The 26,216-nt window shown below is 47.8% G+C and overlaps 1 protein-coding gene across 1 annotated transcript in view; it reads left to right on the forward strand.

The window, feature by feature from the left end:
- The window catches only part of LOC107372986 (uncharacterized), a 95,856-nt gene extending 74,475 nt beyond the window's left edge, over positions 1–21,381 (forward strand). Inside the window, exons 2-14 of the mRNA XM_070541963.1 lie at positions 10,810–10,955; positions 11,458–11,470; positions 11,719–11,829; positions 12,090–12,131; positions 12,262–12,727; positions 12,861–13,021; positions 16,205–16,433; positions 16,534–16,598; positions 16,758–16,907; positions 17,019–18,876; positions 18,984–19,052; positions 20,284–20,391; positions 20,849–21,381. Coding sequence (XP_070398064.1) covers positions 10,810–10,955; positions 11,458–11,470; positions 11,719–11,829; positions 12,090–12,131; positions 12,262–12,727; positions 12,861–13,021; positions 16,205–16,433; positions 16,534–16,598; positions 16,758–16,907; positions 17,019–18,876; positions 18,984–19,052; positions 20,284–20,391; positions 20,849–21,060 — 3,630 coding nt within the window. The 3' untranslated portion in view covers positions 21,061–21,381. The remainder of the gene's footprint in view (positions 1–10,809; positions 10,956–11,457; positions 11,471–11,718; positions 11,830–12,089; positions 12,132–12,261; positions 12,728–12,860; positions 13,022–16,204; positions 16,434–16,533; positions 16,599–16,757; positions 16,908–17,018; positions 18,877–18,983; positions 19,053–20,283; positions 20,392–20,848) is intronic.
- Positions 21,382–26,216: the final 4,835 nt, after the last annotated feature.

Here is a 26,216-nt window from a genome sequence, read left to right on the forward strand (position 1 = left end):
TGGAGGCGCTCAGTCAGACCCAGTGTTGACATGTGACAAGACGCTCCTCGGGGCGCGTCTTGCTTGGGCCTCTCTCCTGGAGGCGCTCAGTCAGACCCAGTGTTGAAATGTGGCAAGACGCTCCCTGGGGCGCTTCTTGCTTGGGCTTCTCTCCTGGAGGCCCTCAGTCAGACCCATTGTTGACATGTGGCAAGACGCTCCTCGGGGCACGTCTTGCTTGGGCCTCTCTCCTGGAGGCACTCAGTCAGACCGAGTAGTGACATGTGACAAGACGCTCCTCGGGGCGCGTCTTGCTTGGGCCTCTCTCCTTGGGGCGCTCAGTCAGACCCAGTGTTGACATGTGGCAAGATGCTCCTCGGGGCGCGTCTTGCTTGTGCCTCTCTCCTGGAGGTGCTCAGTCAGACCCAGTGTTCACATGTGGCAAGACGCTCCTCGGGGCGCGTCTTGCTTGGGCTTCTCTCCTGGAGGCCCTCAGTCAGACCCATTGTTGACATGTGGCAAGACGCTCCTCGGGGCGCGTCTTATTTGGGCCTCTCTCCTGGAGGCGCTCAGTAAGACCGAGTGCTGACATGTGGCATGACGCTCCTCGGGGCGCTTCTTGCTTGGGCTTCTCTCCTGGAGGCCCTCAGTCAGACCCATTGTTGACATGTGGCAAGATGCTCCTCGGGGCGCATCTTGCTTGGGCCTCTCTCCTTGAGGCCCTCTGTCAGACCCAGTGTTGACATGTGGCAAAACGCTCCTCCGGGCGCGTCTTGCTTGGGCCTCTCTCCTGGAGGCGCTCAGTCAGACCCAGTGTTGACATGTGGCAAGACGCTCCTTGGGGCGCGTCTTGCTTGGGCCTCTCTCCTGGAGGCGCTCAGTCAGACCGAGTGCTGACATGTGGCAAGACGCTCCCCGGGGTGCGTCTTGCTGGGGCTTCTCTCATGGAGGCACTCAGTCAGACCCAGTGTTGACATGTGGCAAGACGCTCCTCGGGGCGCGTCTTGCTTGGGCCTCTCTCCTGGAGGCGCTCAGTCAGACCTAGTGCTGAAATGTGGCAAGACACTCCTCGAGCGCGTTTTGCTTGGGCTTCTCTCCTGGAGGCCCTCAGTCAGACCCTTCGTTGACATGTGGCAAGATGCTCCTCGGGGCACATCTTGCTTGGGCCTCTCTCCTGGAGGCGCTCAGTCAGACCCAGTGTTGACATGTGGCAAGACGCTCCTCGGGGCGCGTCTTGCTTGGCCCTCTCTCCTGGAGGCGCTCAGTCAGACCGAGTGCTGACATGTGGCAAGAAGCTCCTCGCGGCGCGTCTTGCTTGGGCTTCTCTCCTGGAGGCCCTCAGTCAGACCCATTGTTGACATGTGGCAAGACGCTCCTCGGGGCGCGTCTTGCTTGGGCCTCTCTCCAGAAGGCCCTCAATCAGACCCAGTGTTGACACGTGGCAAGACGCTCCTCGGGGCGCTTCTTGCTTGGGCCTCTCTCCTGGAGGTGCTCAGTCAGACCCAGTGGTGACATGTGGCAAGACGCTCCTCGGGGCGCGTATTGCTTGGGCCTCTCTCCTGGATGCCCTCTGTCAGACCCAGTGTTGACATGTGGCAAGACTCTCCTCGGGGCGCGTCTTGCTTGGGCTTCTCTCATGGAGGCACTCAGTCAGACCCACTGTTGACATGTGTCAAGACGCTCCTCGGGGCGTGTCTTGCTTGGGCCTCTCTCCTGGAGGCGCTCAGTCAGACCCAGTGTTGACATGTGGCAAGACGCTCCCCGGGGCACTTCTTGCTTGGGCTTCTCTCCGGGAGGCCCTCAGTCAGACCCATTGTTGACATGTGGCAAGACGCTCCTCGGGGCACGTCTTGCTTGGGCCTCTCTCCTGGAGGCACTCAGTCAGACCGAGTAGTGACATGTGACAAGACGCTCCTCGGGGCGCGTCTTGCTTGGGCCTCTCTCCTGGAGGCGCTCATTCAGACCCAGTGTTCACATGTGGCAAGACGCTCCTCGGGGCGCGTCTTGCTTGGGCCTCTCTCCTGGAGGCGCTCAGTCAGACCCATTGTTGACATGTGGCAAGACGCTCCTCGGGGCACGTCTTGCTTGGGCCTCTCTCCTGGAGGCGCTCAGTCAGACCGAGTTCTGACATCTGAAAAGACGCTCCTCGGGGCGCGTCTTGCTTGGGCTTCTCTGCTGGAGGCCCTCAGTCAGACCCAGTGTTGACATGTGGCAAGATGCTCCTCGGGGCGCGTCTTGCTTGGGCCTCTCTCCTGGAGGCGCTCATTCAGACCCAGTGTTCACATGTGGCAAGACGCTCCTCGGGGCGCGTCTTGCTTGGTCCTCTCTCCTGGAGGCGCTCAGTCAGACCCATTGTTGACATGTGGCAAGACGCTCCTCGGGGCACGTCTTGCTTGGGCCTCTCTCCTGGAGGCGCTCAGTCAGACCTAGTGCTGACATGTGGCAAGACGCACCTCGGGGCGCGTCTTGCTTGGGCATCTCTCCTGGAGGCGCTCATTCAGACCCAGTGTTCACATGTGGCAAGACGCTCCTCGGGGCGCGTCTTGCTTGGGCCTCTCTCCTGGAGGCGCTCAGTCAGACCCATTGTTGACATGTGGCAAGACGCTCCTCGGGGCACGTCTTGCTTGGGCCTCTCTCCTGGAGGCGCTCAGTCAGACCGAGTTCTGACATCTGAAAAGACGCTCCTCGGGGCGCGTCTTGCTTGGGCTTCTCTGCTGGAGGCCCTCAGTCAGACCCATTGTTGACATGTGGCAAGACGCTACTCGGGGCGCGTCTTATTTGGGCCTCTCTCCTGGAGGCGCTCAGTAAGACCGAGTGCTGACATGTGGCAAGACGCTCCTCGTGGCGCTTCTTGCTTGGGCTTCTCTCCTGGAGGCCATCAGTCAGACCCATTGTTGACATGTGGCAAGATGCTCCTCGGGGCGCATCTTGCTTGGGCCTCTCTCCTTGAGGCCCTCTGTCAGACCCATTGTTGACATGTGGCAAGATGCTCCTCGGGGCGCATCTTGCTTGGGCCTCTCTCCTGGAGGCGCTCAGTAAGACCGAGTGCTGACATGTGGCAAGACGCTCCTCGTGGCGCTTCTTGCTTGGGCTTCTCTCCTGGAGGCCCTCAGTCAGACCCATTGTTGACATGTGGCAAGATGCTCCTCGGGGCGCATCTTGCTTGGGCCTCTATCCTGGAGGCGCTCAGTCAGACCGAGTGCTGACATGTGGCAAGACGCTCCCCGGGGCGCGTCTTGCTGGGGCTTCTCTCATGGAGGCACTCAGTCAGACCAAGTGTTGACATGTGTCAAGACGCTCCTCGGGGGTTTCTTGCTTGGGCTTCTCTCCCGGAGGCGCTCAGTCAGACCCAGTGTTGACATGTGACAAGACGCTACTCGGGGCGCGTCTTGCTTGGGCCTCTCTCCTGGAGGCGCTCAGTCAGACCGAGTGCTGACATGTGGCAAGACGCTCCTTGGGGCGCGTCTTGCTTGGACTTCTCTCCTCTAGGCCCTCAGTCAGACCCATTGTTGACATGTGGCAAGACGCTCCTCGGGGCGCATCTTGCTTGGGCTTTTCTCTTGGAGGCTGTCAGTCAGACCCATTGTTGTCATGTGGCAAGACGCTCCTCGGGGCGCGTCTTGCTTGGGCCTCTCTCCTGGAGGCGCTCAGTCAGACCGAGTGCTGACATGTGGCAAGACGCTCCTCGGGGCGCGTCTTGCTTGGGCCTCTCTCCTGGAGGCGCTCAGTCAGACCGAGTGCTGACATGTGGCAAGACGCTCCTCGGGGCGCATCTTGCTTGGGCTTCTCTCCTGGAGGCTCTCAGTCAGACCCATTGTTGTCATGTGGCAAGACGCTCCTCGGGGCGCGTCTTGCTTGGGCCTCTCTCCTGGAGGCGCTCAGCCAGACCCAGTGTTGACATGTGGCAAGACGCTCCTCGGGGCGCGTCTTGCTTGGGCCTCTCTCCTGGGGAGGCAATCAGTCAGACCCAGTGTTGACATGTGTCAAGACTCTCCTCGGGCGTTTCTTGCTTGGGCCTCTCTACTGGAGGCGCTCAGTCAGACCCAGTGTTGACATGTGGCAAGACGCTCCTCGGGGCGCGTCTTGCTTGGGCCTCTCTCCTGGAGGCGCTCAGTCAGACCTAGTGCTGACATGTGGCAAGACGCTCCTCGGGGCGCGTCTTGCTTGGGCCTCTCTCCTGGAGACGCTCAGTCAGACCGAGTGCTGACATGTGGCAAGACGCTCCTCGGGGCACGTCTTGCTGGGGCTTCTCTCCTGGAGGCGCTCAGTCAGACCCAGTGTTGACATGTGACAAGACGCTCCTCGGGGCACGTCTTTCTTGGGCCTCTCTCCTGGAGGCGCTCAGTCAGACCCAGAGGTGACATGTGGCAAGACGCTCCTCGGGGCGCGTCTTGCTTGGGCCTCTCTCCTGGAGGCCCTCTGTCAAACCCAGTGTTGACATGTGGCAAGATGCTCCTCGGGGCGCATCTTGCTTGGGCCTCTCTCCTGGATGCGCTCAGTCATACCGAGTGCTGACATGTGGCAAGACGCTCCTCGGGGCACGTCTTGCTGGGGCTTCTCTCCTGGAGGCGCTCAGTCAGACCCAGTGTTGACATGTGACAAGACGCTCCTCGGGGCGCGTCTTGCTTGGGCCTCTCTCCTGGAGGCGCTCAGTCAGACCCAGTGTTGACATGTGGCAAGACGCTCCCTGGGGCGCTTCTTGCTTGGGCTTCTCTCCTGGAGGCCCTCAGTCAGACCCATTGTTGACATGTGGCAAGACGCTCCTCGGGGCACGTCTTGCTTGGGCCTCTCTCCTGGAGGCACTCAGTCAGACCGAGTAGTGACATGTGACAAGACGCTCCTCGGGGCGCGTCTTGCTTGGGCCTCTCTCCTGGGGGCGCTCAGTCAGACCCAGTGTTGACATGTGGCAAGATGCTCCTCGGGGCGCGTCTTGCTTGTGCCTCTCTCCTGGAGGCGCTCAGTCAGACCCAGTGTTCACATGTGGCAAGACGCTCCTCGGGGCGCGTCTTGCTTGGGCTTCTCTCCTGGAGGCCCTCAGTCAGACCCATTGTTGACATGTGGCAAGACGCTCCTCGGGGCGCGTCTTATTTGGGCCTCTCTCCTGGAGGCGCTCAGTAAGCCCGAGTGCTGACATGTGGCAAGACGCTCCTCGGGGCGCTTCTTGCTTGGGCTTCTCTCCTGGAGGCCCTCAGTCAGACCCATTGTTGACATGTGGCAAGATGCTCCTCGGGGCGCATCTTGCTTGGGCCTCTCTCCTTGAGGCCCTCTGTCAGACCCAGTGTTGACATGTGGCAAAACGCTCCTCCGGGCGCGTCTTGCTTGGGCCTCTCTCCTGGAGGCGCTCAGTCAGACCCAGTGTTGACATGTGGCAAGACGCTCCTTGGGGCGCGTCTTGCTTGGGCCTCTCTCCTGGAGGCGCTCAGTCAGACCGAGTGCTGACATGTGGCAAGACGCTCCCCGGGGCGCGTCTTGCTGGGGCTTCTCTCATGGAGGCACTCAGTCAGACCCAGTGTTGACATGTGGCAAGACGCTCCTCAGGGCGCATCTTGCTTGTGCCTCTCTCCTGGGGAGGCGATCAGTCAGACCCAGTGTTGACATGTGTCAAGACGCTCCTCGGGCGTTTCTTGCTTGGGCCTCTCTCCCGGAGGCGCTCAGTCAGACCCAGTGTTGACATGTGACAAGACGCTCCTCGGGGCGCATCTTGCTTGGGCTTTTCTCCTGGAGGCTCTCAGTCAGACCCATTGTTGTCATGTGGCAAGACGCTCCTCGGGGCGCGTCTTGCTTGGGCCTCTCTCCTGGAGGCGCTCAGTCAGACCGAGTGCTGACATGTGGCTAGACGCTCCTCGGGGCGCGTCTTGCTTGGGCCTCTCTCCTGGAGGCGCTCAGTCAGACCGAGTGCTGACATGTGGCAAGACGCTCCTCGGGGCGCATCTTGCTTGGGCTTCTCTCCTGGAGGCTCTCAGTCAGACCCATTGTTGTCATGTGGCAAGACGCTCCTCGGAGCGCGTCTTGCTTGGGCCTCTCTCCTGGAGGCGCTCAGTCAGACCCAGTGTTGACATGTGGTAAGACGCTCCTCCGGGCGCGTCTTGCTTGGGCCTCTCACCTGGAGGCGCTCAGTCAGACCCAGTGTTGACATGTGGCAGGACGCTCCTCGGGGCGCGTCTTGCTTGGGCCTCTCTCCTGGGGAGGCGATCAGTCAGACCCAGTGTTGACATGTGTCAAGACGCTCCTCGGGCGTTTCTTGCTTGGGCCTCTCTCCTGGAGGCGCTCAGTCAGACCCAGTGTTGACATGTGGCAAGACGCTCCTCGGGGCGCGTCTTGCTTGGGCCTCTCTCCTGGAGGCGCTCAGTCAGACCTAGTGCTGACATGTGGCAAGACGCTCCTCGGGGCGCTTCTTGCTTGGGCTTCTCTCCTGGGGGCCCTCAGTCAGACCCTTCGTTGACATGTGGCAAGACGCTCCTCGGGGCGCGTCTTGCTTGGCCCTCTCTCCTGGAGGCGCTCAGTCAGACCGAGTGCTGACATGTGGCAAGACGCTCCTCGGGGCGCATCTTGCTTGGGCTTCTCTCCTGGAGGCCCTCACTCAGACCCATTGTTGACATGTGGCAAGACGCTCCTCCGGGCGCATCTTGCTTGGGCCTCTCTCCTGGAGGCGCTCAGTCAGACCGAGTGCTGACATGTGGCAAGACGCTCCTCGGGGCACGTCTTGCTGGGGCTTCTCTCCTGGAGGCGCTCAATCAGACCCAGTGTTGACATGTGACAAGACGCTCCTCGGGGCGCGTCTTTCTTGGGCCTCTCTCCTGGAGGCGCTCAGTCAGACCCAGAGGTGACATGTGGCAAGACACTCCTCGGGGTGCGTCTTGCTTGGGCCTCTCTCCTGGAGGCCCTCTGTCAAACCCAGTGTTGACATGTGGCAAGATGCTCCTCGGGGCGCATCTTGCTTGGGCCTCTCTCCTGGAGGCGCTCAGTCATACCGAGTGCTGACATGTGGCAAGACGCTCCTCGGGGCACGTCTTGCTGGGGCTTCTCTCCTGGAGGCGCTCAGTCAGACCCAGCGTTGACATGTGGCAAGACACTCCTTGGGGCGCATCTTGCTTGGGCCTCTCTCATGGAGGCCCTCTGTCAGACCCAGTGTTGACATGTGTCAAGACGCTCCTCGGGGCACATCTTGCTTTGGCCTCTCTCCTGGAGGCGCTCAGTCAGACCGAGTGCTGACATGTGGCAAGAAGCTCCTCGGGGCGCGTCTTCCTTGGGCTTCTCTCCTGGAGGCCCTCAGTCAGACCCATTGTTGACATGTGGCAAGACGCTCCTCGGGGCGCGTATTGCTCTGGCCTCTCTCCTGGATGCCCTCTGTCAGACCCAGTGTTGACATGTGGCAAGACTCTCCTCGGGGCGCGTCTTGCTTGGGCTTCTCACATGGAGGCCCTCAGTCAGACCCATTGTTGACATGTGACAAGACGCTCCTCGGGGCACGTCTTGCTTGGGCCTACCTCCTGGAGGCGCTCAGTCAGACCGAGTAGTGACATGTGACAAGACGCTCCTCGGGGCGCGTCTTGCTGGGGCTTCTCTCATGGAGGCACTCAGTCAGACCCAGTGTTGACATGTGGCAAGACGCTCCTCGGGGCGCGTGTTGCTTAGACCTCTCTCCTGGAGGCGCTCAGCCAGACCCAGTGTTGACATGTGTCAAAACGCTCCTCGGGCGTTTCTTGCTTGGGCCTCTCTCCTGGAGGCGCTCAGTCAGACCCAGAGGTGACATGTGGCAAGACGCTCCTCGGGCCTCTCTCCTGGAGCACTCAGTCAGACCGAGTGCTGACATGAGGTAAGATGCTCCTCAGGGCGCGTCTTGCTGGGGCCTCTCTCCTGGAGGTGCTCAATCAGACCCAGTGGTGACACGTGGCAAGACGCTCCTCGGGGCGCGTCTTGCTTGGGCCTGTCTCCTGGAGGAGCTCAGTCAGACCCAGTGGTGACACGTGGCAAGATGCTCCTCGGGGCGCATCTTGCTTGGGCCTCTCTCCTGGAGGCGTTAAGTCAGACCCAGTGTTGACACGTGGCAAGACGCTCCTCGGGGCGCGTCTTGCTTGGGCCTCTCTCATGGAGGCCCTCTGTCAGACCCAGTGTTGACACATGGCAAGACGCTCCTCAGGGCGCTTCTTGCTTGGGCCTCTCTCCTGGAGGTGCTCAGTCAGACCCAGTGGTGACATGTGGCAAGACGCTCCTCCGGGCGCGTCTTGCTTGGGCCTCTCTCCTGGAGGCGCTCAGTCAGACCGAGTGCTGACATGAGGTAAGATGCTCCTCAGGGCGCGTCTTGCTGGGGCCTCTCTCCTGGAGGTGCTCAATCAGACCCAGTGGTGACACGTGGCAAGACGCTCCTCGGGGCGCGTCTTGCTTGGGCCTGTCTCCTGGAGGAGCTCAGTCAGACCCAGTGGTGACACGTGGCAAGACGCTCCTCGGGGCGCATCTTGCTTGGGCCTTTCTCCTGGAGGCGCTAAGTCAGACCCAGTGTTGACACGTGGCAAGACGCTCCTCGGGGCGCGTCTTGCTTGGGCCTCTCTCCTGGAGGCGCGCAGTCAGACCCAGTGTTGACATGTGGCAAGACACTCCTCGGGGCGCGTCTTGCTTGGGCCTCTCTCATGGAGGCCCTCTGTCAGACCCAGTGTTGACACATGGCAAGACGCTCCTCGGGGCGCTTCTTGCTTGGGCCTCTCTCCTGGAGGCGCTCAGTCAGACCCAGTGGTGACATGTGGCAAGACGCTCCTCGGGGCGCGTATTGCTTGGGCCTCTCTCCTGGATGCCCTCTGTCAGACCCAGTGTTGACATGTGGCAAGACGCTCCTCGGGGCGCGTTTTGCTTGGGCCTCTCTCCAGAAGGCCCTCAATCAGACCTAGTGTTGACACGTGGCAAGACGCTCCTCGGGGCGCTTCTTGCTTGGGCCTCTCTCCTGGAGGCGCTCAGTCAGACCCAGTGGTGACATGTGGCAGGACGCTCCTCGGGGCACATCTTGCTTGGGCCTCTCTCCTGGAGGCGCTCAGTCAGACCCAGTGTTGACATGTGGCAAGACGCTCCTCGGGGCGCGTCTTGCTTGGGCCTCTCTCCTGGAGGTTCTCAGTCACACACAGTGTTGACATGTGGCAAGACGCTCCTCGGGGCACGTCTTGCTTGGGCCTCTCTCCTTGAGGCCCTCTGTCAGACCCAGTGTTGACATGTGGCAAAACGCTCCTCCGGGCGCGTCTTGTTTGGGCCTGTCTCCTGGAGGAGCTCAGTCAGACCCAGTGGTGACACGTGGCAAGACGCTCCTCGGGGCGCATCTTGCTTGGGCCTCTCTCCTGGAGGCGCTAAGTCAGACCCAGTGTTGACACTTGGCAAGACGCTCCTCGGGGCGCGTCTTGCTTGGGCCTCTCTCCTGGACGCGCTCAGTCAGACCCAGTGTTGACATGTGGCAAGACACTCCTCGGGGCGCGTCTTGCTTGGGCCTCTCTCATGGAGGCCCTCTGTCGGACCCAGTGTTGACATGTGTCAAGACGCTCCTCGGGGCGCATCTTGCTTTGGCCTCTCTCCTGGAGGCACTCAGTCAGACCGAGTGCTGACATGTGGCAAGAAGCTCCTCAGGGCGTGTCTTGCTTGGGCTTCTCTCCTGGAGGCCCTCAGTCAGACCCATTGTTGACATGTGGCAAGACGCTCCTCGGGGCGCGTCTTGCTTGGGCCTCTCTCCAGAAGGCCCTCAATCAGACCCAGTGTTGACAACCTGCTAAAGTTTGACATAATATTCAGGGGCAAAAGCAATCACCCCTGACAGTGCCTGTGAAGAAGAATTTCCCTAAGGGGACAATAAATAAATAAATAAATAAATGAATGAATGATGGAAGGGAGGGAGGGAGAGGGAGAGGGAGAGAGTGAGAGAGAGTGAGTGAGAGAGTGAGTGAGAGAGAGAGTGAGAGAGAGAGAGAGAGAGAGAGAGAGAGCGAAAGAAAGGAAGGACCGTCCATCCGTCTGTCTTTCTGTCTATATAAACACCAGACAAAACCCAAGAGCACAGCAGCACTGTGGATTAACAGCAGTGTGTCCCCTACATTAGCTTAGCTGTGATGCTGAATCGCAGCTGAATTCAGCTCCATGCCAACAAAACACAGAGAATGGAACTTGTGGCCAAAGGCTATGCATGGCATCATGCATTTACCTGTCCAAGGATGATGAAATCTTCTATCTTCTCCTTGAAGATGGATGGCAAGAGGAGAAGTGCCCCCTTGAAGTCAATTCCTGAAGCCCTCCTAAAACGGACCTAACGACGTCAGCGTTCCTTACATAAATGACTCAATGCTTAAATAATTAATGTATGGGTAAAACATTTTTTTAAACAAGTTTCTCCTATGTTTCTCTGAACAGTGGTTCATGGGCGTCTCTAAAGCCCTTTTCAGATAGACATTCTGGAACATTTGTGGACAATTCAATCCGGTTTTTAACCGGAACTGTGCTTTCAGACACACCACTTTTGTACCGGAACTTGTCCTTTCGGCTGCATTCACACAGCAGGGAAAAGTTCCAGATGTCTGGGGGGGGGGGGGGGGGGGGGGGGGGGGGCATAGTGCAGCGGGCGCACATGCGTCATTTACCCAAACAAAGCCATTCAGTCAAACATGGAAGAGATAGAATTCCTCTCACTGATTGGACTTATGTTAAGCATAATTCTGTGCACACGAAGACGCATAAGAGACCTGGATGATGAAGCTCAATGGTTAAAAGGAATCACGGAAGCGGTGTGATGCGCTCCGTTGCGCGTCTAGACGGTACCGTAGGAGGCTTGTATGGAAGGCCAAAATGTCGCCATCTCTTAACTAGACGTTGGGAAAGTGGAGTATTTCGGTGGTTTTGGCTTTCCACAGACGAGGTGCCATGGTTCGCCGGGTTCGCCGCATGTTATACAGCAGCGAGCTATCCAGGTGTGCACAGCGTCCCCCGGTCCCCTCCTCCTCCCCCTCCTCCCTGTCCGGAACTCTACCTCACCAGTCTGAAGCAGCCACCTTGTCCGTAACAAGTCCGGACCTGTTACTAGGGGCTTCGTCCGGATAAATTCCGGGACACGTTATCCAGATGTTTGTATTCAGACACAAAGGTCTTACGGACAGAGTCTGGAACATTTCCGTTTTTCATGGCCTGTCTGAAGGGGGCTTTACTTGCAATTTGCTCTTTAAGAATAAGATTTTCTGTTCATATTATGTGTATAACTTGTAAAGTTTGAGTAGTTTAAAGACACACTGTGGGAAGTATATGTACATATCTGCATTCTTGTCAGTTCTTAAATGCAAAGATCACTGCTACTCTCATCATATTTTTCAGGTTATGGTGTTATTGCCACTAAAAATATTGATCCAGGAGAATTCTTGCTGGAGTATGTTGGAAAACATATCACTGGGTTGGAAGGAGAGGCCCTGTATAAACGTTACTCAGACGTGGATGCAGCATTTTTGTTTTTCTACTGCTTCCAAGGAGAAACTTTTTGGTAAGTACAATTACACGAACCTCCTAACTAGAACTAGAACAAGTTCATCAATAACTGTAAGTAAGAAGTCCTGATTTGCAGTGTTGATGGCAGTAAATATACGGCAAGACTTGGACGATTCATGAATGACGATCACATCAAGCCAAACAGCAAAGTGAAAATAGTAAGAAACACAGAAGTGTTATGTAAAAACATTTCAAACAATATGCTGACTAATTCATTTCTGTCTGTTCCTTTTTGGTCCAAAGGTACTGGATGAGCAGAAAAGACCCCACCTGTGTGCATTTGCAATCAAAGAAATACTAGCAGGAGAAGAAGTTGTTTATGACTATGGAGACTCTAACTGCTCATGGCGACAGGTATTTATATTTTTATTTACATCCATTGTTTTTATCCATTGCATGTTTTATTATATGCCATTAGTCTCAAGGATTACACCATTGTCATCTCTTAACATTAGTGATATTGTAAATGTGTTTTGGAAACTGGTATAAATGTATTTATTAAATACATTGAAACACTTAAAATGCTTTCTAAAGCTTATCAATGAGTAAAATAAAACTTACATATTTTAATTTCATACTGTAAATGTCTTTTTTCTTCTTCTTTTTTTTTTTAGAAAACCTCTGTGTCTCCTTGTAGTGAGCACATGGAAAAGAAGGTGAAGCTATGTGGAGGTTTTTTGCCTCCATGTCTATACAAAGAAAAAAAATCCTATTATGTTTAAACAATTGTATGCTTTTCATATTCTCATGTTTTTCTATTGTTCGATTGTTTCTTTAATTTTTAAGGAATCCCGTTGGAGGAGATTTCTCGAAATTTTTGACTCTGAGCCTGGTGTGGTGAAAATTGATGGCCTTGTATTCAACCAAAAACAGAAGATTGCAAATGGATGCAATGCAGCAGAAGTGTTTCCAGGAGTCTTTCACAACTGCCTTGTGGCAGTTAAACGAGTTGCTAAACACGTTTGTGAAAAGGAATTGGAAATAGCAAATTTTCTTTGTTCAGAAAAGTTACAAACTGAACATCTGTTGCAGCCCCTTACTGTGTTGGAAGACACATATTTTGCCTACTTCGTCTCCCATCTCTGCGAATATAATCTCATGGAACTGATTGAAAATAAAGATTTTCCTGAGAGACAAAACTTGACAGAGCAGCGAAGACTACAGATCTGCCAAGAGTTATTGCTGGGACTTGAGGAACTGCACTCGCATGGAATTTTGCACAGAGATTTGAAGCCTGAAAACATCTTGTTTGGTAAAAGAAATGTCATGGCAAAACTATCCTGTTATTTTTACTTATAAATGTAAAAGATCAAAATGTTAGTTTGAATGATTTTACGGTTCAATGTTTGAATTAGTAAATTACCTTTTTTTTCTTTTTTGTACAGATATCAACAATAAACTTTACATTGGAGACTTTGGAGCAAGCAGGAAACTGGATCTTGCACAGACAACGTTGTTTTCACAAATGGCTGGATCCTTTTCCTGGTCCAGTTATGAGGATGTTGGAGGTCTAAAGTATAGATACAAGAAGGAATCAGATATCCAAGTATGTTCACCTTGTAAATGTTATATGATGGTTTATTTTGATCCATAATCAGCAAGTGTTTGGATTTCTTCAAATGTAATAATAGAATTACACCATGGTAAAATGCCCATTTGTAAATATTCAAAGTATTTAATTAGGGATGAGTGAGTACACCACTGTCTGTATCTGTATCTGTTCAACCACCTAAATCACCTATATCTGTACTCGGAGTGGGCGTGGCCTAACCCGGAAGTGGGTGTAGTTTAACCGGAAGTGGGTGTGGTTTACATCAATACATTATTTTTAAGCCTGATATTGATATGGATTGATCAGAAGTTGCTATGCATATTGTTTATTTGAAAACTATTTACAGAGCAGCCTCAGAGTTTAAATAAAATATTTTGATCACAATAGTAAAGGAATTATTACAAAACAAGTTTTTCAATAAAATCAGAACATTACTATTTAATTGCATGTATTAATACATCTGAACTCATGCAGTAGGAACTAGGAAATATGAAAGACTAGAACCAGACACAACTTTTTATTTTGATTAAACAGATTGGCCAGTAAAATAGAGAGCCCGCCCCTTCCTACACACAAAACTGCAGCCGGGAGCTCTGCTCAGTCCGTGTCCGGTTCATCTATGCACACACACAGACAGTAACGGATCTCTCTGTGCTTGCTTCACTGTTCACGTTTCTTCAGTACTCCCTATGTTTCTTCAGTTTGCTTCTTTTTAAAGTTACTTTAAAGTTATTTAAAGTTATTTTTTTCGTAACGTACGTGGTGCATTTGACAAGACAGAGCTGAAAACGGCTCGTGCTGCGTCAGCCACTGCTTCCGCTCCAGTAGGGGTTCTTTTTCCCCCCTCTCTCTCTCCTCTTCCTTTGGAGGATCCACTCCCTCTTTCCTATTCACTCTCTCTCTTTCTTTACATTTTTAATCACAATTGTCTATTTTTTGCACATTTTAAATATATTTTAAACATTTTCTAAATGATTTTTTCTATTTTACATGTTTTGTTTTTGTGAAGCGCCCTGTGATTTTTATCTTGAGAGGCGCTATAGAAAAGATCTTTTCTTCTCTCTCTCTCTTAATCTATGCACTTAAATATTAATGTTCTGATTTTATTGAAAAACTTGTTCTGTAATAGTTCCTTTACTATTGTGATCAAAAACATTTAATCTCAACTCTGAGGCTGCTCTGTAAATGGTTTTCAAATAAACAATACACATGGCAACTTCTGATCAGACATAAAATAACGTATTGATGTAAACCACACCCACTTCCGGTTAAACCACGCCCACTCCGAGGACAGATAATTTAGATGGTTGAACAGATACAGATAGTGGTGTACTCGCTCATCCTTAAAAACAATGTTGATTAAAGTGTGTGTGTGAGAGAGATACAGAGAGGGAGAGAGTGAGTGTAAAAAAAAAAACCCAGACCGGAGCGGAGGCAGTGATTGGCGCAGCATGAGCTGTTTTCAGTTCTGTTTTGTCAAATGCACCACCTACGTTACGAAAAAAGCTACTTTAAATATTAAACCAAAAAAGAGGCGAGCTAAAGAACCCCTAGGGAGTACTGAAGAAACGTGAGCAACAGTGAAGCAAAAACAGAGAAATCCGTTACTGTCTGTGTGTGTGCATGGATGCGCAGTGTTGCTCCCGGCTACAGAGTTTTGTGTGTAGGGAGGGGCGGGTGTTCCATGTGACTGGTCAACCACCAGTGTTGGGAGTAACGCGGTACAAATGTAATTAATTACTGTAATGCATTGCTTTTTGCTGTAATGTGGTAATGTAAGGCATTACAGGGAAAGAAAATGGTAATATTTACTCGGTACAATTGTCAGTAACGCGGTAATTACAATGCATTTTTAAACCCAGAATCAAGCTGTGTTTCTTAAAAATTCAAATTGCGGGAAACCCGGAAAAAGTTCCAGTATCTGCATATATGACATCATTAATGGACTCAGCTTTGCGGGCAGAGAGGACGCAGCGGTAACGGCTCAAATACTCCAGCTGCATCCTGCACGCGGTCGCTGTAACATTCACAAAATCGCTCCACTAAAACAAAATAATTCACTTGCGATCGTTCATATCAGCGCATATTCTCTGGTATTCTGTACTTTTCTGATGTGCTTTGCCTCAGCTGAGTTCATCTGGGCTCCGGTGATTTCAACTCATTGCTGCTGGAGCGCCGCACATGTGAAGATCCTTTTGGCTGATTAGTTAGAAAGTAGGAAATCTAGGAAACGGGTTTTCTGGAAGACGGAGAAAACCTGCAGCAGGCAGGAAGGTTAGAGAGAGAAAAGGCCGGAAATGATTCAAATAAAATCAAGAAAACAAAACAAAGTGCTTGAAAAGAAAAAAAAGTAGGTAGATTTATCCCCAGCACACATTTTTACCAGTGAAAAGCAATAATATATAAGCATTTAATATTTATACATGTGATAGAATCAGATCACCCCAGAAGTCAGTCCCACATCCAGGGCCGTATCAAGCATTTGGGAACCAAGGCAAATATAGGCTTGGAGCCCCCACCACCTCACTCGCTGCTCAGTTAATCTAAGATGGCAGCATGCCGAGAGTACAGATTGTTGTTGCTTTTATTTAATAAACAATCATTTTAAAGCACTGTTATTATATCTGACTGTTTTTAACAGCAATCCTAGCTCAGACACCACATCACCTTCCACCGGATGTGTCATGATTTCACCAGGCATCAGATTACCAAACTCATACTGACGTTGTTTTGTTCAAAGTAACTTAGAGTAATGCAAAAGTAGTGTAATGCCTTACATTTTAAAATCAGTAATATTGTAATGTAATGAATTACTTTAAAATAAAGGTAAAAAGTAATAAATAATGCATTACAGTTTTGAAGTAACTTGCCCAACACTGTCAACCACAGAGCGTGAAGACAGTCAGTTACCCAATGAGGATTTTCCTTCAGCACGATTACAGATATTTACGAGTTTTACTCGTTTCATGCTCGTACTCATCAAAAATGCTTTATCCGTACCGGATACTCGTCTGAAATGAGTGTACGGCTCATCCCTATATTTAATCAAATGTTTTAATTATAATTATTGTTATTCACTATGTTCAATATGGCTAGTTTTGTGCAAATTACATAATGCAAAGAGCTGTCATTGTGATTGTTAATTACATTGTTTTGATGTATTTTGTTACATTTTAGGTAGCTGGTTGCTTGCTGCATTACATCTTGACCGATGGACAACATCCCTTTCAAAGTAGATTACCCTACTCTGACGATCCCATTGGACTATCTCAAAATGTCAGAATGGGCAACTTCACTCTTCAATTTGAGGAAAAATGGAGCAGCCAAAAAGGTATTATTACCAGGATGCTAAGTAGGTCACTTGAAGAACGTCCCACCATCGAAGAATGTCTTAAGGCTGTCACGTGTAAGTACCATAATTTTAAATTTAATGTTTTATAGATTGGAAAACACCATCTTAAATCATTTCCATGAAAGTTGATTAACCTTATTTTAATTTATTTCAGGTTTGACACATCGGTCTGCTGGTACTGGAACAATGAACAAGGCTGAGAATGAGAATCAAAATAAAGTATGTTTTTACAAGTGGCTTGGGCAATATTAGGTTCATTTACTGTAACACACCAACAATTTTGCTACAGTAGAGATTTTGTTTTACTGTTTATTCCAATGCCTACATTTTCACTGTCACTTGATATAAGAATTGATCCACTAATATTTGTTGTTACAGATTGGAACCCATACAGCAAATTGCTGTCCTCAGAAAACAGATGAGATAGACATTGATGAGGATAATGTCAGTGATCAACCTGAGATTACTGGAAGTAACCTGTTGACTTCATCTTCTGTCTCAGGGGAGGACTTTTCTGAGTGTGAAATGGTAATTAATGGTTTGAATATCTAAACAGTGGTGAAGAATATATTAACTGTGAAATGTTGATGCATGTATTATCATTTTATTATTTGCAAAATAATACTTTTTTCCCCCCAGACCACCAAGGAACAGGTTGCCTTTTCTCTGCAAATGTCAGATGAAGAAGTAGAAGACGATAAACAATCAGAAGAACAAATGAAAGGAAAGGAAGTCATCTCTGGAAAACCACCGTATAAAATCAAACAGTCTTCACACGACTCTCAACAACATAACGTCACAGTAAAAATGTCTTCAAACACTGCACACCAACGTGTCTACGATAAGAAGAATTATTGCCTTTACTGTGAAAAGCCTTACACAAAAATCACAAGACATCTGAAGCAAAAGCATTCAGATAAACCTGATGTCGCCAAGGCACTTGCGCACAAGAAAGGATCAGCCATGCACTGCTTACTTTTGACCAAAGTAAGAAACATGGGAAACTATAACCACAACTGTTCTGTCCTGTCCTCTGGAAAAGGACAAATTATACCAAAAAGGCAAGCAACTTATCCATCAGGTGCAACAGACTACCTGCCTTGCAAGTTTTGTTTTGCCATGTACATCAAGACCGATCTCTGGAGACACCACAAGCGTTGTAGACTGCAAGTAAACGAGGACAAGGCTGTGAAAAGAAGGATCCAGGCAAGTTGTTCACTGATGTTACCAATGGAGAACACAGTTTCCAATGGTCTTAAAACTGTTCTCCAGGAAATGACGTATGATAATGTAACTCAGTTAGTAAAGGCTGACACCCTTATTATATCACTGGGAGAGAGAATGTTCCTTAAAAATGGAGAAGTTGGACGACATCGAGCAGACATCAGAAATAAAATGAGGGAACTCGCCAGACTTGTTCTTATTGCAAGAAATCTAGACAAGGACATCATTTTTTTGAAGGACTTGATCTGCCCTGGAAAATTCAACACAGTCCTTGAGGCTGTAAAACAGATGACTGGGTTTAATGAATTATCAAACAGATTCTCAGTGCCCTCAACAGCCCTTAAACTTCGCCATTCTCTTGTGAAAGTGTCATACATTTTGCAAGGAGAGGCCCTGCGTCAACAGGATGATGATTTAAAGTCAAAAGCAGAGCAATTTATCAAGCTAATTGAACTGGAATGGACAACACATGTGTCATCCAATGCCCTAAAAACTCTATACCAGAAAAAATGGAACAGCCCTCAAATACTGCCTTTGTCAGGAGACATAAAAAAACTTCAGGACTACCTAAAATGCCTTGAGGTGGTCCACAAAAAAAATCTTTCTGACCAACCATCACAAAAATCTTGGAGTGAGTTATCTCAAATCACTCTCACACAACTGATACTGTTCAATCGTCGCCGAGAAGGTGAAGTTTCAAGAATGGAACTCAACACATATTTACAGAGGAACAAACACAACATGCATGATGACATTTTGGAGAGCCTCTCGCCATTTGAAAAAAAACTTTGTGAGAATCTCATCAGGGTGGAGGTACGAGGGAAAAGAGGCCGCAAAGTACCTGTGCTGTTCCCATTAAATATAAAAGAATCTGTGGAACTTCTTATAAAAACAAGAAAAGAGGCTGGGATTTCCCCCACTAATCCCTACATTTTTGCCCGTCCGTTTTATGGCTCACAAGAGAGCATTCGTGGATGTGATAGCTTGAAGCGGTTTGCAGAAAGTTGTGGAGCTAAACAGCCGGAAAATCTCACATCAACAAAACTACGAAAGCATGTAGCCACGATTTCACAGCTCCTTAACCTGCAAAACCATGAACTAGACCAACTGGCCACTTTTATGGGACATAATATTGATGTGCATAGGGAGTTTTACAGACTACCTGAAGAAACGCTCCAACTGACAAAAGTCAGTAGACTTCTTTATGCTCTGCAAGGTGGAATGGGTAAATTCAAAGGAAAATCCCTGGAAGACATCACACCTAACATCGACTGTAAGTGAATGATTACATTTTTTTCTTAATGTATTATTAGATAACATAAGGTGAATACTTTGTTTAAAATGTGTGTTTAATTATTTACTTAAAACATTTTATTGCAGCTGAAAAAGAATCAAGTGATTCAGATGGAGATGCACAATGTGAGGCAACTGCTACCACATGTCAAAAAGGTAAGTTTTTCCACTATATTCACTGTAATAATGGTAAATTAAAATCATTAACCCTTTAAGACCTGCAATAGAACAAGTTCGCCAGAACTTATATTTACATTTTTATATGCTGTGGTGCCAATTTTTGCTGTATTTCAACTTTCTATACATCAATACAACCCTAACATTCTAAAATATAAATTGTTCATAGCAACAAAATATTTTCCTAAAAAATGCAATTATCTATACAGAAATTGATAATTGTTTTTTGTTTTTACACATATTTTTCATTATACAGAAATACCACAGCTTTATCCCTCAAAATTGTCAATGGAAAAAAGTTTCACAGAAACGTTTCAAACAACCAAAAATTTATTTGAAGAGCTTCCATAAAATAGTTTCCGAGATACACTCATTTATATGAACTGTAACAAAAATGAAAACATAAATAATAATAATCTGCAGGAGTCTAATATAATAATGTTGAATATTTTTAGCTAATTTTTCAGTAGTATATAGTTTTCCTTTTCTCTCACTAATAATAATAACAATAATAAAGAATATTGCATGAATATATATGTGAGGAAACTGAAAGTGAAACTTAAAAATCCTCTGGCGCTGTAATGGCGTCATCTGCTTTGAGGAGGGAGGATGTACCGTTTGGTGAGACTGTGATTCATCAAAACGTTCGTAGTGGTGTGTGTATGTGTCAGAAGTTTGTAATGGGTGTGTGATGTGTGTAGGATGTGTTTGTCTAAACGTATTATTGCGAAAAAGCACAAGAAAAAAGCCGAAAAACTGGGACTACAAAGAACTACAATTCGCTGGAAAATTACGTCAAAGCAAACGATTTGGAGAGTGATAATCATGTGACAGTTCACGTTGACAACGTGATGATGTTTATTCTAGCGTGTGACGCCCCGTGAGCTGCAGATCAGAAAGGCACAGCGTCAGTGTCTGAATGAAAACGCTTTTCTTATTTGCGCATTTTGGTTGTTTTTTGCAAACTCATTAGCAGAAATACGCAGCACTCTGGGACATATTCAGTGTGTGAGATTTAAGTGTAACTCCGGTTTAATATGCAAAAAAAAAGTTTTGTTCTATCTTAATAGTTTTAGTTTTACAAGCATTTGAACACAGATTTGCAAACGGGAGCGCCGGCACTCCCGCCGGTCTTAAAGGGTTAAATCCACTGTTTGTAAATCATTAAGTCAATTTCATCCCATGTTAACAACTTAACATTTGCCAACAGTGCTTTTTTCAGAAATTTCAAAGGATAGACCCTGCAAAGAGAGCACAGCTGAATCAAAAAAGGCTACTGGGGGCATTAAAAAATCATCAGTGCCATTGCTTAAAAAGGGTGAGTTACTCCTTATGTTCTGTTTCTTTTCAATCTCCATTAGTTTTTTCTTGTTTAATACAAAGCTTAGCAATGTTTTTTTTTTTTTACCTTGAATTGCTGACAGTTTTTTAAGTGAGTTACTCATTTCACTCTGTATAAGGCAGAGGTAGGGAACCCCGGTCCTGGAGAGCCGCTATCCAGAACATTTTAGAGGTTTCCCTGCTTCAACACAGTTGAATAACCTGTTCAGCAGCTCATCAGACTCTACAGAAGCATGTTAATCACCTGCTGATTGAAATCAGGTTTGTTGAAGCAGGGAAACCTCTAAAACATGCTGGATAACGGCTCTCCAGAACCAGGGTTCCCTAACCTATATAGTAATAAATCTAAATTGAATATCTTGACATTTGTTGACCAGATTGTGCGTGATTTTTATTAATCCATTTATTACTTTCTCTTGTTAATTTACTAACAGGGAAACCCAAGAAGCCCTGGTCAGAGACTGAGAGAGAAGTCATTGACGAGCATTTCAAGAACTTTCTAAAGGAAATGAAAATTCCAGGAAAAGCAGAGTGTCAAAGATGCCTAAATGACAATCAGCTTCTGAGGGATAAAGGAAGAGACTGGAAAGCAGTAAAATATTTTGTGCACAACAAAATTACTGCTATGAGGAGGTCTTTGTGCTAACAATAACAAAACCAGTAATCCTAAGTTCTTAAGAGAAATCAGTGTACAAACAATTGGTCATTTTATGTAAATTCAAATGGATCCATCAAATGTGCCTTCTCAATTTGCTAACACATGTTACAGTTTTTAATCAGTAAAAATTCACAATTTTTAAATCTATATTAATAATGCATGTATATCCTTGGAGACTGTAGACATTGTTGCGATAGTTTAACACTAAGCTTTAAGAAGTTAAACAGTACTCTCCCTGAGTTATCCTTTGAATTCCAGAGAAACTGATGACTCCTATTACCTCATGTATTTTTCTTTACTTATTATTTTTAGTAACACATTGTCTTCATATCTACAATAGTTAAATATTGCTTCAGTTTTTTATTTGCATTTCACAGTTTAAATAGCAGTGACAACATTGCCAGTTTGTAAAGTAACACTGCACATTAGCTGCATATATTTTAAATATTTTCTTATGCTTTCCGTTTTTTTTTTATTACCTACTCTCGAATGTGTATATCACTCTATGTTAACTGAGTGGAAACTTGTGTTATTATGTACCAGCCAACAGTGGACCGATGTAATTCCATACAACCAAGTGTGGACCATTTTTTGGTTGTAAAAACAATAAAATGCATTATGCAAAATTTCGTTTTCAATCTTTGACTCTTCCCATGCTGATACTTGTCTGTTTTTTAAATATTTTTTCTTGTCTTTTTCAATGCATGTTAATTGAAGAGTAATTGTGTCATGGTGCATGTGAGTTGAGCGGTTGTGAGGATCCAAATGCTGGGGAGGAAGCAGGCAGGCAGACAAACTGGAACATGTAAAAGGTCTTTAATGATAAATGCATGCAGGACATGGAAACAATGAACTGACAAGACAGACAGAACTAAGAGGGTTTAAATTAGGGATGAAGCATTTTTGACGAATACGAGCATGAAACGAGTAAAACTCGTAAATATCTGTAATCATGCTGAAGGAAAATCTTCATTGGGTAACTGACTGTCTTCATGCTCTGTGATTGGCCAGTCACATAGAGTGCCCACCCCTCCCTACACACAAAACTGCAGCCGGCCGCCGGCTTCATTCTTTTTTAAATGACCAACTCTGGAATGTGTATATTGCCCTATGGTAACTATGTGGGAACTTGTGTTATTATGTACCAACTGACAGTGGACCGATGTCATTCCATACAGCCAAGTGTGGACCTTTATTTTGGTTTTAAAAACAATAAAATGCATTATGCAGTTTTGCCTTTTCAATCACTGACTCTTCCCATGCTGAAACTTTGTCTGTTTTTTAAATATTTTCTTGTCTTTTCAATGCATGTTAATTGAAGAGTAATTGCAGAACAAACTTTCTCAAACAGCAGTTATTCTGGTTTAGTTATTGGACACTGTTTTTACAAAACAAAATTATATTTAATCACTACTAAAGAAGAAACAAATTTGGGGATTTCTGTGTGAAACATTGCTTTTAAAAACAAGCCAAGGAGATTAAGGGATCCTAAAAGAGTGAACGGTAAATTAGTTTTTAGTTATTAATGTAAAGACAGAAAGAAATGGTCTTGAATATTTTCTTATGTTTTCCATTTAGCTTGATTCATTTTTAAATGACCAACTCTGGAATGTGTATATCGCCCTATTTTAATTGAGTGGGAGCTTGTGTTATTATTTACCAGCCGACAGTGGACCGATGTCATTCCATACAGCCAAGTGTGGACCTTCTTTCTGTTGTAAATCTCAACAATAAAATGCATTATGCAGTATTTCCTTTTCAATCACTAACTCTTCCCATGCTGATACTTGTCAGTTTTTTTATTTTATTTTTCTTGTCTTTTTAAATGCATGTTTATTGAACAGTAAACCATCTCAAACAGCAGTTATTCTGGTTTAGTTATTGGACACTTTCTTACCAAAAATGCCTAATTTTGTTTCAATATACTGATTTGTTTGATTTGTAGCCTGTTTGACGGTAATTTTGCGGTCTGAAAGGCTGCCAGGGGCCTGGGTTATGGGGAGTGTGAAAAGTGATGTGTGTGAATAGGTCATTAAAATCCCATCTCCAGCCTGCAGGGGCGCTGGTGTACATACACTTTAACACTCACACACTTTCAGGTCCCCTGTTGGCTAAAATGATAAAAATTCTCCTGATGGGTTTTGACATGATTTTAACATGATTTAAAGCATGTCCAAGAGGGGACCTAAAAAATGACCCCTTTTGGCTTGATGGTCCACTGTTGGTGAATGTGTAATGACATCGAAGTCCCCTGTTAGATAGATACACAAGTGCACACACACACACACACACACACACACACACACACACACACACACACACACACACACACACACACACAGGCCCTTGCGTGCAAACCCCGGTCAGGCCTGCAGTGTACACATCAGAGACACGATGTTCTTTCACAGAAATGAGGTTGTTCATTACTAAATGACTTTTACAGGAATATTGTTATTATACTATTCAACAGGTTGATCATAATAATGTGTATTAAACCCACAACCTAGCACTGAGGACAGAGGGACTTTATTTAAATTAGTACTTAATGGAAACGATACATAATGATACATAAGAGCCATGTCATACATTCAGCCTAGGAATAGTAGCATTGTGCACTATTAAAAATATACACATCAATTGCTCGAATCAGGGGCCTTTGTGTGTGTGTGTGTGTGTGTGTGTGTCTGTGTGTGTGTGTGTGTGTGTGTGTGTGTGTGTGTGTGTGTGTGTGTGTGTGTGTGAAACAAATAAAGATAAATATAGCTAGTGCGGCCACGAGCGGTCGTGCAGGGTAGAGGCTGCGCGAAAACGCCTCTAAAACAAGCGCGTGCCCACGCCCGATCCGTGGAAGCACGTAGAACTAGCAAACAAACTAGCAGAAATCAACGATCGCACACGGGTCATTGAGTGTGTACAGGGTTTGTCTACGTGTGTGGCATTGGGCAATCTAGCTGCAACCGAGTGGCCTGAAGGCGGAACCGGCCAACCCGTCGCCCTCACCATCGTTGCGCTTCGAGATGAACTATTGCTAAAGATGATCGTCCTCGTCAACCACGGCGCTACCAGAGTTACCACGACATGCGCCTTAAAAGCGTTCTCGTTTGGGTCAGCGCCACCAGAATTGAATCGGCAAGTCAGCGGATATTACACAACTCGTAACGAAAACCCTCTCCGCGACCTCGCGGCCAGTGTGCGCAGTGTACAGCAAATGACAAACGATGTTGCGAGCGATATATCGGAAAAACTTTGCACTGACGCGACGGTCGCCACTGCAGGTTGTGTGAGTCTCACACAAAGTGCCATATCAAATGTGCGCAAGCTAGTGACAAGCAACTTCACCAGATCCGTAGATTCTGCATACGCTCGGATACGAATGAAAGTATCGAGAGATAACACCGACACGAGTTGCGCGACGGCGCTGGCTGCAGTCGCTACAACACTGGATTTATTAATCAACGTAATTGTGATCGTAATGGCGTTTCGAGTGTGCACGAGAAACTACAACCAGTACTACAGAAAACTGGCATGAGGGTCGCGGTCTAACGTTATGTTGGTGTCTCGCATCGACCGTCGACGGCCGTTTGCCAGCGGCTGAAAATGGCACAGTTGACGAAATGGAAACGCCGACCGTCGATAGTGCACTCTCGCAAGTTCCAACCGCACCATCTCAGGAGACAGACCACAGAGTCATATTAGCGGAGGGTGGATAGAAAATGCGCAAACCGCCGCAACCGCCCATATACATACTATCCGAGTTCAACATAGAGTGTAGTAAGAAGTTACTACCGATTGTATTTCCAACGTGCAAGCAGCTGCTGTGTGACGCTTTACTTGAGTATCACAGAGGTTGCGATGTCCTGTGTTCCACGAGCGCATGGAAACAAGTGAACGAACTTCTACGGACCGTACTGTTGGGGTATGAGTGAGCTGTAAAATCAATACACGCTAGACACGCGGACTTTGCTGCGTTACTGGACACGCATATCGCCACAACAAAACCGGGTCAAGTGTTCGGGGCGTCACCGCGCTCGACTATACACGTCTTGGCCTACCACGAGTACATGAGCCCACAGATCCTAAGCGAGGTCGAAGCCGTTGTGTCTACTCAACGCAAATTCAGCACAGCCGTAGCGCTAAGACAAGTCCCTCTAGACTGCTGGAAATTTTGGAAACGTGGAAGGCTGGCGTGTACGCGCTTTCTACACATCTCAACGGTATGATCGCGATACTCTCGGCCGCACAACAACTAATGGTCATGTGTTCGGAAGGTCTGATCAGGTCTGACATGACCGGTTGTCAATCGACGTCGAGCGTGCACTCACACACGGATATTAAAGCGACGGCGACCTCTACGCTCACGTTGATCGCCGATGTTTCGAAGGGCAATCGAGTGTGTTGGCTGACGAAAGCTATGGTGACCGACAGTCGCGTCGACTACAATGTGCCTCATTGCAACTGGAGAGGCGTATGTGATCCTTTGCAAATCGACAACACCACCGCGGTCGAGTGCGAAGTCACGGTCGGCGGCGTGTTGTCCTTACTGTGCCCCATACAATGTGACGGTCCGTGTGACGGACCGGTGTGTTACGACCCGACTAACGAAACGTACCAGGTGATAACATTGCATCCGCCCATTACAGCGGAGCGAGCATTTCGCCACACTCCCAAACCAAGGTTAATAGTTGTAGCGCACGCCCTTTCGGACCTCGGTGCACGCGAAACACTGGCGTACACTCACAACATCACGCTCGAGACAGCTCAAGCGTTACGCGAAACAAAGGACGTGTTCAAATCCATAGAGAATATACAGTCTTTAGCGTATGCGTATATAAAGAAGGTCGATGACATTTACAGACCCGGCGGCGTGGGCACCACAGTAGAACAACAAGGTGCTCTCAAACGCACACAGATACTGGCCGCATTATCACTCGTGATGTCTATCCTGACATGCCCGTTTCTGATTTCTATGTATATTAAATTATGACAAGAGCTACGGTGGTTACGATTACACTCTGACCACGTGCCTTAGTTTCTGCTAGTGACCTATAAATACATTTGCCCACTTGCTCTCACTGCCATTAAAGCGGCTGTACCCACACGTACAACACCCAAGAAAAAAAATGATCTCGCTGTCTGTACTGGGT

This window comes from Nothobranchius furzeri, chromosome 2, assembly GCF_043380555.1.
Source record: "Nothobranchius furzeri strain GRZ-AD chromosome 2, NfurGRZ-RIMD1, whole genome shotgun sequence".
Lineage (NCBI taxonomy): Eukaryota > Metazoa > Chordata > Actinopteri > Cyprinodontiformes > Nothobranchiidae > Nothobranchius > Nothobranchius furzeri.